Here is a 14662-nt window from a genome sequence, read left to right as displayed (position 1 = left end):
CAAAACCAAAAGCACATTCTACCAGGAGCCTGTCCACATCCACAGCCTTTTAGGATAGGCTACCTATTGACACCATTTGTGCAGCAGCCACTTGGGCCACACCTTTGTGTCTCATTACAAATTGGACTTGGCCTCCAGGGACAGGGCTAGGTTTGTTTCCACAGTTCTCAAGAGTCTGTTCCATTGAGCCACCCGGGATAGAGGTGCTAGGGACGCGGTCCCATCCAGCAAGAATGAAGGCGAGTTTGACAACTTAACATTTAGAAGTTATGTACATACCATAACGTTCCATGTTAGTTGTCTTCTCTTGCCTTCTTTCTTGCGTCCCTCCCTCCTTCCCCCTGGCCTGGACTGATCTTGAGGTTGTACCTTCCTTTTGTTGGGGGTGTTGTCACTCTTTCCAAGAGTTACCAGTAGGAAGAGTCATTATTGTTAGTGGCTATTGGCCTAGTTCTCCTACATTTAGTAATCTTCTTCCTGGGGAAGAAGAGTTTTTGGCAGGGTTTTCTTCTAGCTACCAAACGAGATCTGAGGTAGTCACGCCTTGCATCATGGGATATAGGGTTGCCTCGAGCTGGTAAAATGAGTTTTCGAGCTTAGGAAGTGCCGAGTCGGAGCTGAGGATCGGCTCCGAACCCATCCAGCAAGAAAGAAGGCGAGAGAAGACAACTAACATGGAACGTTATGGTATGTACATAACTTCTAATTTTGATGCATGTATGTTATACATATATATATATATATATATATATATATATATATATATATATATGTATGTGTATATATATATATATATATATATATGGTTCTACACAACACCGACAACCACATCACAACCACACATAACCGACAACGAAATAACCCGCGGGTACACAACAAACACGAAACCCTGCACACACACACCACACAATTAAAAAAAAACAAAACCCATTCCACAAACCACACACACAGCCTTTCCCCATGTCGGCATCCCCTCGGCGTTGGTGTTGTCTCGTCGCATCGTGTCGGTTCTATGCGTTGTTCTGTTCGCGATCGATTCGATTCAGCACATCCTTCGTTCTTTCTTCTTCTCTTCTCCGGTCTTCTTGTCTGTCTTCTGCGCTAGAAGGCATATATATATATATATATATATATATAGTCTACCCTTTTGGGGGCACCTGACATCTGGGGGCAAGAAAAACTGAAGAAAATGGTGTCTGCTGCATCTTTTATACCCCTGACGTCAGGGAAGGGGGTGGCAGCAACCGACGCAGGACCCAAGATTTTGGAATTCAGGCTGACTGAGGGCAACCTGCCAGCAGGATTACCCAAATGTAATGACTGCAACAGTGAATACACTTCGAACATCTACATTTATGGTAAGTGTGCACAACTGTACTTTCTGCAACCTTGGCAATCAGGGCTTTAAACTGCCAATTTCATATGTTAAAATAACAGCAGCATATTATTGGACTGCTTAAACAGAAAATGGTGTTGATTTCTGACTGTGGAAAATAAAGATTTACAGGATTTATTGCATTCTGCTGAACAAGTTGGAAAACATACTTTGCAATGTGCTTTTGATTCCTTAGAGGCCTCTTGCTTGCGGGGCTGCTGTGACTGGGTCTGTGCTTAAAAGGCATGCTTGGCTTCAGGAGCAATCTCTGTCTGATCATGTTAAAGCAAAATTGTTGGATGCTCCTTTAAATCAGGACCGCCCGTTTGGCAATAAGGCTGAAGTTCTAAAAACGATGGAAGATAAAGCTAAATCTATGCAAACTGTAAAAGACTTCTTACAAGTGCAACCTCCACGATTTAGTAGGCACTGGCCTACTAAGAATAGTCCTTTCCAGCTCCTTCCAGATCCTCTCAAGCCAAACCCAGACACACCAAAAGCTTCAAGTTTCAGTCCCAGGGGACTCTCAGAACTAAGCAATGGGGGGCTGCCACCTCCAAATCTGGAAGTAACAAGACCCCCCTATGGTAAACAGTCTCAATGACTTTCCTTTAAAATTACCAAGCACTTACCTTTTAGCCGCCCCTTTGGTGAGAAAAATTGCTCTTCATGCAAAAAACTGGGAACTCATAAACCAGGACAAATGTGTTTTAAATAAGTGTCCCAGGGATACAGATTTCATTTCCACACGTTGCCAACACCAAACAGGTGGCCAGACCTGCCCCCAAATCAGTGGCAGAGGCTCAAAAACAAGTACTTTCCCTCTTAAACATGGGGGCTATTCAACCAGTACCAGAAGAGGAAAAGGGACAATGTTTCTATTCCTGGCTTTTCCTGGTACCCAGAAAAGACAAATCATGGCGTACAATTCTGGACCTGTCTACTCTAAACACCTTTTTGGACATTCCAAAATTCAAGATGCTGACTCTTCACCAGTTACTTCCTATGCTAGGCAAAGATGCCTGGTTGGCAACTCTAGATTTAAAAGAAGTTTACCTGCACAATCCCAATCAGGGAATCTTGCAAAAGATACCTACGCTTCAAAGCAGGCTACTTGCATTATCAGTTCTCTTCACTGCCCTTTGGCTTGTCTACTGCACCCAGGGTATTCACAAAGTGCCTGGCTCCAGTAATTGCATTTTGCAGGCAAAGAAATATTCAAATATATCCATACCTGGATGATTGTCTAATTCAGGCAGAAAACCAGGCCATACTTCTAAATCATCTGGCGTTTGTAAAAAGGGTTCTAACTTCTCTGGGGTACACCATAAATGAAAATAAATCACAACTGGTATCCTCTCAACAGATGTCATTCCTGGGTGCAAGCTTGAATACAACTGCACAGATGGCTTTCCTCATGCCAGAAAAGCAAATTCATTTGGTAATTTGCTTCAAACAAGTGGCCACAAAAACCCTATTTTCTGCAAGACAAATACTGCAAGCCTTGGGGTTCATGGCCTCCTGCATTCTTCTCTTTCCATATGCAAGACTGCATATGAGGAAACCTCAGTGGTACTTAAAAAGTCTGTGGAGTCAACACTGTCACAGCCTGGAAACCGTGATTCCTAACCTTGTCTATGCCTGGAGTTCCTATGATGGGCAGAGGCCTGCCACCAAAACAAGGGACTTCCATTCACACTACCCCCTGCCGCCCAAACCCTAACTACAGATGCATCAGACTATGCATGGCGGCTCACCTGGCAGGGAAGTGCATTCAGGGCAAATGGAACCCAAATCAAATGCACCTACATATCTATCAAAAAGAAATGTTAGCTGTACAGAATGCTCTGACAGCCTTCAAGGACTACTTTCTTCCAGGACAACTAATGGTAAAGACGGACAACACCACGGTCATGTGGTACATAAACAGGGGTGTACACATTCCTACCCCCTCTGTAAACTAACCATGGCATTGTGGAACACGGCCTTGAGCTACCAAGTGCACCTACAAGCTCAATTCCTGCCAGGAAAATTTAATACACTGGCAGACGGACTAAGCAGAAATCTCATGGACCCACACGAGTGGAAACTAGAACCATGGATTTTCAACATGTTGACAAGCAAATGGGGGAGCCCAGACATAGATCTATTTGCCTCCCCCCAGAACTACCAGTTGGACAACTTTTGCACAAGGACTCCCACAAAAAAGCCTGGAAAGTGGATGCTCTGTCCTTCAGCTGGAAAAACCTATCAGTCTACGCCTTTCCCCCTCTGCCTCTGCTCTCCAAAGTTCTGCTAAAAGTCAAACAGGACAAACCAAGAATGATTTTGATTGCTCCAGCCTGGCCACACCAACACTGGTACCCACTCCTGCACAGTGCGTCACAAATATCTCCCTGGCACCTGCCTCAGACACCTTCCTTGCTGTCTCAGCAGGGAAAACCAAATTCTGCACCCTCAGCTCCCAACATTGAACCTTGCAGCTTGGCTAATCACTTAAATTCACCCTTAGCATCCCTCAGCAAACCTGTGATGGATGTCATCTTGGAGGCGAGAAGACCTAGTACTAGAAAATCTTATGCTGACAAATGGAAAAGATTCTGTGCCTGGAACCAATCTTTAGGGATGAGCACAGCAGCACCCAATTTACCTCAGATTTTGCCGTACTTAACTGAGATGTTTCACAAGGTCCTGTCTTTTTCCTCTATTAAAATCCATGCTTCAGCTATTTCAGGTCACTAACACAGAACCACCCCTCTTTTCTCATCTCCTGCTCAAGCAGTATCTCAGAGGGCAAAGAACTTGAGACCACCCATGAGAGTTCCTACCCCTGCCTGGGACCTTAACTTTGTTTTGGAGAAGCTCACTCTATCTCCTTTTGAGCCAGCTGCTACTGCAGACTTAAAATTTCTTTCTTGGAAAACAGCTTTCCTTTTAGCAATCACTTCAGCTAGAAGGATATCTGAATTACAGGCCCTTATGGCAGTGGAGCCTTTCATCCTCTCTCATGCGGACAGGGTATCTCTGATGACCAATCCATCCTTCATGCCCAAGGTGGTTTCCAGTGTGGCTCTTAATCAGTTCATTCATTTGCCAACCTTCTATCCCAATCCACAGAACAAAGGGGAACGGATTCTGCATTCCTTGGACATGCACAGACAACTTAGACTCTACTTGGACTGAACTAAACTTCGAAGAAAATCTGAACAATTGCTAGTAGCATTTGCTGCAGGGGCAGAAGGGAAGGCTGTCTCAAAACAAACCATTTCAAAATGAATAAGCCATTGCATTCATTTCTGCTATAAGCACCATGGAAAACCTATCCCCCAGGGGATCAGATCTCATTCCACCAGGGCTGCATCTACTTCTGCAGCCTTTCTCAGAGGTGTTCCTACCAGGCATATTCTAGAAGCTGCTACCTGGAGTAATGTACATTCACCAAGCATTATCATTTACCAATTTTCTCTAAATCCAGAGCTGGCTTTGCTACTGCTGTCTTGCAGGGCCTTATAGCTGGGCCTAATGCTGTATAATTTCCTCCTCCCAACCATAGCTTTGGGAATCTACCCAAATGTAATGACTGCAACAGTGAAACACGAAGAACATAGTACAGTTGTGTACACTTAGCATAAATGTAGATGTTCGAGTGTATTCACTGTTGCAGTCCTGGTTACCCTCCCTCCAGCCCCCTGTTTTTCTCTGGCTATACCTCTGCTTTCTTTTACTATGCTTAAAAGCCTTTTTGGTGTATTTGCTTTTGGCTGGAGGTATATTTTTGTTTTTAATTTTATTTGCTCCTCGTGTGGGGGGCACCTGACATCTAGGCCAAGAAAAACTGATGTAATGGCATCGGCTGCATGTTTTATACCCCTGACGACCTGACGTCATGGAAGAAGGGACAGCAACCGACGCAGGACCCAAGACTTTGTTAATCAGACTGACTGAGGGCAACCTGCCAGCAGATTACCCAAATGTAATGACTGCAACAGTGAATACACTCTAACATCTACATTTATGGTAAGTGTACACAACTGTACTTTCTGTATCTGCGGGACATAATTTGTCATTGTTGGTATTGACAGTTTTAGTGATTAGTTTACATAGTGTGAGTTACTTTGCTTTTTTGTTAACCTGGTAAGCTTGATGGTAATTGAACCCTTTTAGCTGTAATGTAGGCCATAGCTGAAGAAATGTAATAGCAAAATATGGTAATGCAGATGTACAGAACACTATTGCCACAGTGTGATTGGCAGTTAAATTATTAACAGATAAAGGTTACAAAACGACATGCGAGAGGAAAAATATGCTAATAAAACAGTGCTGCTTAAGACATAGGATGGCATTAGAAGCAGCAAGCAAATTTTGATACAGAAGTTTTACTGTGGAAAGATTTTTTTCACCTAAACAGAGACATTTCAAACTTAGCCATAAAGTGAGTTAAACAGCAACCATTTAGGACGGTTAGAAAAAGTTGATAGCTTAGCCATTATCCCTGAAGCATTTACTTCTGTAGACTAAGTTTAGAGGGGACTCTTCAGTTTTAGATTTTTTCAGGTTTAGTTGGTTTCAGATTTAAATAAGTAACGTATTCCAGCAAGCAGGACCCAGCTTGTGTCATACCTTTTCTCACAGTATGACCCAAAAAATGTCTTGAAGGTAAAAGGGTTCCCTGCTCATTTGACCTGAATGAGTAGCACAGATTTTAATAACAAGTCTGCTGATGTTTGAAGGGGAGGAGATGACAATATTTTGTTAAGGAATTGGTAACTGCAGTATACTCCCCAGTAAACAGAGAAATAAAATGCTTATTTATTCATGCATTGCTGTTTTGATGTACTAAAACGTTTTCTTTTCTGTCTTTATTGTAGATTGAATGATGCTCCAGTGAAAGGGTATGAGCAGGATGTAGGCAACAAGACCACGATGCGTCTATTTTATCCAGAGTCTGCATTTTTTGATCCCGAAGAAGAAGATCCAGATACACTGTTAGTGTTAATACCATTTAAACCAGATGACCTCAGGTGGCTCAAAGAACTGTTATATAATGACAAAAGAGTAAGTATCCTGTTAAAGACAAGCTCTCACTCTTGCAGTTCTTAAGTCTGGATGCATGCTTCAGTATCACGAGTGATAAATTGTTATGCAACCTGCTGCTCAATAAAATATTATTGCTGCATTTGACAGACTGTGTTTTATAAATAAAATATGGAGATGTGGAATTTCCATTATGTTTGTCTTGTTACAAAACTTCACATTAGATAATAGTGTAATGCAGTGGTTACTTTAAGGATATGGGCTAGTAATGTGCTGCATTAGGAAGTAATGTCTATGGATGTGATTGGTACTTTGTGCATGTATTGCTACAAACTTTATGTAATCTGCTGATCTTGTGAAATGTGTTCTAGTAATCTGCAGTCTAGTAGCATTGTCCTGTGGTAGTCCCATTAAATGGAGTCTTGATTTTCATCAGAGTGCTTCATTACCTTTGAACATATTTCTGTGCTGACTGTTGCTTGTTTTCTTTAAAAAAATATATTCCTTTCATGCTTGGTGTCTTTAGTCTGTTTTCAGCCACTAAGAATTTAGACAGCCCAAAACCTAAATCTAAGCACTGGCTGTAATGTGATGATTTGAACAAATCTGATGCACTTTTTTAATGCTTCAGTTGTGGTCTGTTGAAAGATTGACTGGTTACAGACCATTCCCAGCCCAGGAAAGTTGATGAATTTGCCTTTTACTCAGTTCAGATACCTGCGATTTGCTGACCAAAACCGAAATGCCCACTCCTACTAAAATCAGTAGCAAATGATTGTAAGCAACATGGTAAACACAAGTAATGTAAATTTTCACATATGTAATTTGGTAAACCCACCTGATCTCATTAGTTTTACGTTTATCAGGAATTGTAATTATTTTGTTTAGTCCATTGAGGATATTGCACCATGTATTCTCTCAGATCAGTTGTATCTTGTAAATTTAGTCTTTGGTTAGTTTTGCAAGTATGGAGAATGTTTAAACCCGATTGTAGTAGTAGTAGTAGTATACACTATTCTGTGGTCATTAGCAGGGCCTTATCTCTCAACTGCCCAGAATTTTGCAGAATGTCCAGATTTATGCCTCATATTTTGTATGTTCTGCATAATGTTTTTGGTTTTATGGCAAATAATTCAAGATTGCAGACACTAAATGACAGACATTTCAGTTGCAAACTTGATGTCCTTCAAAAATGCATGCTAATGCAAAACCTGTTCTAGCTAGTAAGTTTACAAGAGCAACAGTTTATTTAAAATCTTTACCTATTTTGGGGGCCTTTGTCTCACCACTGCTTTTAGTGTTGCCCCTGATTCTTGTTGTAAGAGGTTTGGTTAAAACTGTCTTGAATTCTTGGGAAAACAGTCTCACATTCTGTACTTCATACATACTTCAGTGAAAGTGAGAGGCAGTTATGTGGCATGCCTTCTGTTTCCTTAAGTGTACTGATGATTTCCTTTGGCTTTATAATCGGAAGAAAAAAATACTGTATACATAAACCAGCTGTATGAAGTGATGTGTGTTATTCCAGAAAACCATAATATTCACCTTGCAAAATGTACTTTAGAAAAAAAATAAGCAGTTCAGAGTAGAAAGTGATTTAAGCACTTCTAGAAAGATTTGTATTCTGGCATAAGTAGCAGTCTGACGTTGCCTTCAAACATACATTGATTAAGGAAGCCTTCTTGTATAGAAATGCTTGTTCTTCATCTGCCATAGAAACTTGGAACCAGATATAGTTCTTTAACACAGAATTAAAATGTTTTAGTGCAGCTTGCTGGGCTCTTCACCATTTCTGAATGCCCATGGTGTCTGTAATGGACTACACAGTCATGTTGTGGCAGCAGTGTAGCTAGGGTGGGGTGAGAGGAGCCAACTGCCCAGAGTCAAGCCTGAGTTCTGTAGTGCTCCTGTAGTGCTCCATATGTGGTATAAACTGTAGCAAACTGCTTGTAGTAAGTAGTTTGCTACAGTTTAAATGTTTAAAAAAAAAAAAAACTAAAACCTGAGTGCCATAGAGCTGTTTGCTACAGTTAAAAAGAAAGTATGATTTTTATTTTATTTTACTAAAATGTAAGGAAGGGAGATTTGGGGGCAGTGCACAGAAATGGGACCTGAATGATTGGGGTAGGCGGGGGGAGGGTGTTGTGCATCTGACTACATGGTTGGTGTACCAGTAGATGGAACAGATGTTTCCTCGCTTCTCTTGAAGAGCTGAGTTAGTGGGGGCACTAGGGTTGGACTGACACAGGGCAGTGGTTCATCCAGCTACTCTTCAGTGTTGTGGGCATGCCACTAAGGACAGAACACATTTGACGTTGATTTTAATTGGCCTGTATATTAACCTTGAACTAAACAGTGGCAGATGACCTTCAAGGATGCATCTGCAGTCCTTACAAATGGGTTGTCCTGTCGTCAGGCAGCCCTTCGGTCGGCCAGATTCCAAAGTCTGGGTCTGGCCTCGGCTGGTGTCGCACTTCACCCGACGTCATAGCGGCAGTTATTCGGGTATAAAGGCATCAGCCGACGCCATTTTCCTCAGTCTTTCTTGCTGCGTGGCGCCCGAAGCAGAAGCTGTTCGCAAGTGCCGGTCGGTCAGAACCAGAGATTACTACTACCGAATACTTCTACTACTACCGAAGACTTCTAAAAAGCTAAGTACCCCGTTGGGGACTCTTTCTTGCCTCAGCCGATGTCAGAAAAAGTGAATAACTGTTTAAATTGTGGGAAACAAATACCTCATAAAGATTTCCACTCTTACTGCTTACCTTGCTTAGGCCCAGACCACGACGTAGCAGCTTGTCTAGCCTGTGCTTCTTTCAACCGACGAACGCTTAGACGTCGGTCTGAATTTGCTGAAGAGTTTTTCGGCTCCGCTTTTGCTTACATTATGCCGTCGGATACTCCGACTACGCAAATTTCTAAAAAACGCAAGGAAAAGGACCGACACTCGCGGTCCACGGTTTCGGCCGAAACCGGTTAAGCCAACCGCGAGTGTCTCGGTTTCAGCTGAAACCGAGTCCACGGTTCTTCCTTCGGCCGAAAGCTTGCCACTTACCGAGGCCTCATCCAGCTTGGCTGAATCTGCTACTGAAATCCCACCTGCTCCTGCAGGTTCACAGGATTTATCAGATACTATCCCTTTGGATATTTCTACCCCTGCACGTGGAGCTGCTAGGCCTCCTGCATCCATGTCGATCAAGGCCTTTGCCAGGGCTAAAGCAGCAAAAACTACCAAAACTGTGCCTGCTAAGACCCCCTCTCACAGGCCCAGTTCTAGTTCACAACTGCTTAGTCTAGCAGAGGATCTCATTTCTTTGATCCGGGGATCCCAACCACATCCAGACAGGGCCTCTCACCCACCTCCAGAGAAGAGGACTAGAGTAGAGCCCCCTGAGCCAGTTTCTTCAGATGGCTCCTCTGACGAATCAGATAATTCAGACCCTCCAGAGGCCCCCTTTTCTCCTTGCATGCTATGAGGGAACAATTTCAATGGCAGGGCCAGGATTTTTCAGACTCTAGGAAAAGGCTTAGAACCTTTTTGCATTTGCCACAGCATAGGCCTTTAGCCATTCCTCCAGTACTTACTGTTGTGGATGGTGCTTTTAATGATGCTTGTACTGCTCCTGATTCTCTTCCTCCGGCCCCTGCTAAGCCCGATAGGTACTACAGGGTTCCGGACACACATTATCATTTGTATAAGGCCCCTTTTGCAGATCCCGAAACTATCTCCCAGGGACCCAAGGCTGTAGCAGCTACCTCTACCAAAAACCCCCTCCCCTCTGAAAGGGAATCTAGGGCCTTAGAGAGATGGGGTAAAAAAGTTTACACTTCTGCTACTCTTTCAGCTAGGGCCTTGAACTGTCAATTCCACATGATCCAGTATCAAGAATTTATGTTAGAACAGTTAACTAAAAAGCTGTCTTCTGATGAACCATTAGACAAAAAATCTGTTCAGGAAATGGTACATAACATTCAGCAGGTCAGTAACCATTCCTTAAAATGTGGCTATGATGCACTGGAGGCTTCCTTTAGATCAGCCATGACTGGCACAGTGATCAGAAGACATGCATGGTTAAAAGAGCAGGCCTTACCAGATCATGTTAAATCAAAGCTACTAGATGCTCCCATGGACAAGATCAATTTGTTTGGCTGTCCTGCACAACAGGTGCTGAAGAAGATGGAAGAGAAGGCAAAATCTGTCCAGACAGTGAAAGATTTCTTACAGGTCCAACCTCCAAGGTTTAGCAGGAATTGGCCCTCCAAGAATTGGTCCTTTCCAGACACCTCCAGAGCTCAGAGAGGCAGGAATAGGCGCTCAAGAGGCAGGGGTCAATCCAGAGGTGCCTACAGGGGACGTCAGTGGCAGGCTAACAACCAGCGAGGTACAGCCAGAGGTACAGCCACCACCACGACTACAGGACAATCACAGTGACTTGGCTCTAGCACCGCCTACCAGGGAACAACTAGAAGCACCCTTAGGCGGAAAGCTAGCCTTATTTTCAGTAAACTGGCATTACATCACAAGAGACAAGTGGATTTTGCAGACAATAGACCAAGGTTACAGGTTTCACTTCCATACTCTACCAAGGAAGAGAGGAATGCCAAACCTACCTCCAAATCAAAAGGCAGAAGCTCTAAAGCAAATAACTCACTTACTCAGGATGAGAGCTGTAGAAAAGGTACCATCTATGGAGCAAGGACAAGGATTTTACTCCAGGCTCTTCCTGGTACCAAGAAAAGAAAACCAATGGAGACCTATTCTCGACCTGTCCGCTTTAAACACATACCTCATTGTCCCAAAATTCAAAATGCTGACCCTACAGCAGCTTCTTCCCATGTTGGGCAAGGAGTCTTGGCTGGTAGCTCTAGATCTCAAGGAGGCATACCTGCACGTCCCCATACGACAAAATTGCAGAAGATACCTCAGATTTCTTGCAGGATCAGAGCATTATCAATTCTCAGCATTGCCCTTTGGCTTATCTACTGCGCCCAGAGTGTTCACGAAATGCCTGGCATCAGTAATTGCTCATTGCAGGCTTCAGGGAATTCAAATCTACCCTTACCTGGACGACTGCCTGTTACAAGCGGACAACAAAAACAAACTAGCAGAAGACTTAAAAAGGGTCATTTATCTACTGCAAGCCCTGGGATACACAGTCAATATAAAAAAGTCAAGGCTGATACCATCCCAAAGGATAACCTTTTTGGGTGCAGAGCTGGACACATCAAAACAAATGGCATTCCTAACAGTAGAAAAACAGGAGAAACTTCCTCTCTACTTCTTGGCATTAACAAAACAGAACCAGCTAACAGCAAGAAAAGTCCTGCAAGCCTTGGGTTTCATGGCATCCTGCATAATTTTGGTTCCACATGCCAGACTGCATATGAGAAAGTTACAGTGGTACCTAAGGAATTTATGGTCTCAGCACAAGCACAGCCTAGAAACCCAAATTCCAATAATCCCATGCCTGAAGCAAGAATTCAAATGGTGGGCTCAGGCCTGTCAATCAAACAAAGGACTGCCCTTCCGCAGCACTCAACCAAGCCATACCATCACAACGGACGCCTCAGACCTCGGTTGGGGGGCGCACATGCTGGACAAGTGCATACAAGGCTTATGGACTCAAGACCAGCTGCACCTACACATAAATCAAAAGGAAATGCTGGCAGTAAAACTGGCAATTCAGACATTCAGACCATTTCTTCGACAAGGTCAACTGTTGATAAGGACAGACAACACCACAGTTATGTAGTACATCAACAAACAGGGAGGCACACATTCGTACCCTCTATGCCGGATGGCAATGGACCTCTGGAATGTGGCCCTGAGCCTCAACATTCAGTTGCAAGCAATTTTTGTGCCAGGAAAAGAAAACATACTAGCAGACAATACTAAGCAGAACTACCACGGATGCCCACGAATGGATGCTGCATCCGGACATATTCAAAACCATTACAAGGCAATGGGGACTACCAGAAATAGACTTATTTGCATCCCCACGCAATCACCAACTGAAGAAATTCTGCACAAGGACGTACCACCCACTTGCTTGGAAAGTGGACTCCCTATCTTTCAGTTGGAAAAACCTGACAGCATATGCATTCGAACCACATCCTTTGATGCACAAGGTGCTATTGAAGATCAAAGAAGACCGTCCAAGGATCATCCTGATAGCTCCAGACTGGCCAAGGCAACATTGGTACCCATTACTGAGGAGCATGTCTCGGGAACAAATATGGCCTCTACCACTGGTTTCCTTACTTTTAACACAGAACAACTACAACACCCTGCATCCAAACCTGAAAACACTGCAGCTGACTGCCTGGAACATTGCATAAGACCAAATAACCCAAGTTTATCCCAAAGGGTTAAAGACATTATCTTTGAGGCTCGCAGACCCTCAACAAGAAAAAATTATTCAGCAAAATGGAAAAGATATCACATTTGGAGTACTGCAAAAGGAGAAAATGTGTCACTGGTAAACATAGCCAACATCCTGGAATACTTGGCAGAGCTCTACCACAACGGCCTGTCCTATTCTTCCATTAAGATTCATGCATCAGCTATTTCAGCAGAATACAACTTGGATCCTCCAGTCTTTTCACATCCTCTGCTCAGGCAGTTTCTGAGAGGAAATAATAATGTAAAACCACCTAGGAAGCCACCATTGCCAGCATGGGACTTGAACTTTGTGCTAGAAAAGTTAACACTCCCTCCTTTCGAACCAGCAGCAACAGCAGAATTACAATACTTATCATGGAAAACTGCTTTCCTGCTTGCAATCACTTCAGCAAGAAGGGTATCTGAGCTACAGGCATTAATGGCAGTACAGCCCTTCCTGATCTTCCATCAAGATAGAGTGTCCATGAGAACAAATCCTACTTTTATGCCAAAGGTGGTCTCCAGGGTATCTTTAAACCAAGCTATCCACCTACCTACATTCTTCCCCAACCCACAGAACAGGAGAGAAAGACTGTTGCATACCTTGGATGTACATAGACAATTACGTTACTACCTGGACAGGACCAAGGGCAATAGAAAAACGGACCAGCTACTGGTAGCATATGCAACAGGAATGGAAGGAAAAGCAATTTCAAAACAGACAATCTCTAAGTGGATAGGAAATTGCATTAGATTTTGTTACTCCTACCATGGGAAGAAAACTCCAGAAAACATCAGGCCTCACTCTACAAGGGCTACAGCCACTACCACAGCTTTTCTACGAGGAGTGGCTACCAAAGACATTTTACAGGCTGCTACTTGGAGCTCCGTGCATACATTTGCCAAGCATTATAATTTACCTTTATACTCCAGATCCCGAGCAGGTTTTGCCACTGCTGTTTTGCAAGGGATCTTAACTACACCATAATCTTATTTTTCCTCCTCCCCCAGTTTGGCTATGGTATTCTACCCATTTGTAAGAACTGCAGATGCATCCTTGAAGGACATAGTACAGTTTTGTACCTACCATAAATGTAGATGTCCGATAGGCATGCATCTGCAGTCAGGATTACCCACCCTCCTTCCCCTCTGTGGTACTCCTAGGGTATTTGCCCATCTATTAGCTAGCTGGGGGAATCTGTTATGGTGTATTTGTTTGTATATATGTACATACATGCTTATTTTTTGTTTGCTCTCTACTATTTGGAACCATTTGCATTTATCCAAATTTAGCCTTCCTAGAGGGCACCTGGCATCTGGGGCAAGAAACACTGAGGAAAATGGCGTCGGCTGATGCCTTTATACCCGAATAACTGCCGCTATGACGTTGGGTGAAGTGCGACACCAGCCGAGGCCAGACCCAGACTTTGGAATCCGGCCGACCGAAGGGCTGCCTGACGACAGGACAACCCATTTGTAAGGACTGCAGATGCATGCCTATCGGACATCTACATTTATGGTAGGTTAGGTACAAAACTGTACTTTGTGCAGTCTTCTGGAATAGTGTCCACCTATAGTGCTGGAAGGGTTGGCTGTGAACAGATAAGGCGATGTATTCCCTTGATAAACTTCCCTTTTGGGGGGGGGGGGGATTTTTTTTTTTTTTTTGCAGTGCTGGTGTAGACCCCAAGGGCCTCTGCAAGGCTGCTGCTCTTGTAAAAGTAGTAGGCGAGACTTATACACAGGTTGTGGAAGCATGCCCACACATGCTGATGTTATGGTACGTCGCTTCCATGGTAGGGAATTTGATATCTGCTGAGTGATGGCCTCTAGCTCTGCTTAGCTTATCTGTTATGAGAAACTTCACTTCT

At 43.5% G+C, this 14662-nt stretch overlaps 1 protein-coding gene across 1 annotated transcript in view; it reads left to right on the top strand.

Annotated features, from left to right (window-relative positions):
• The window catches only part of ST3GAL4 (ST3 beta-galactoside alpha-2,3-sialyltransferase 4), a gene marked incomplete in the record, with an annotated part of 1396457 nt that overhangs the window by 689543 nt on the left and 692252 nt on the right, over window positions 1-14662 (top strand). The window contains 1 exon segment of the mRNA XM_044080811.1: window positions 6244-6430. Coding sequence (XP_043936746.1) covers window positions 6244-6430 — 187 coding nt within the window.

Source organism: Protopterus annectens, chromosome 8.part0, assembly GCF_019279795.1.
Source record: "Protopterus annectens isolate FY-2018-M chromosome 8.part0, PAN1.0, whole genome shotgun sequence".
In the NCBI taxonomy this organism is placed as follows: Eukaryota; Metazoa; Chordata; order Ceratodontiformes; family Protopteridae; genus Protopterus; species Protopterus annectens.
This window is presented reverse-complemented; position numbering and strand designations above follow the sequence as displayed.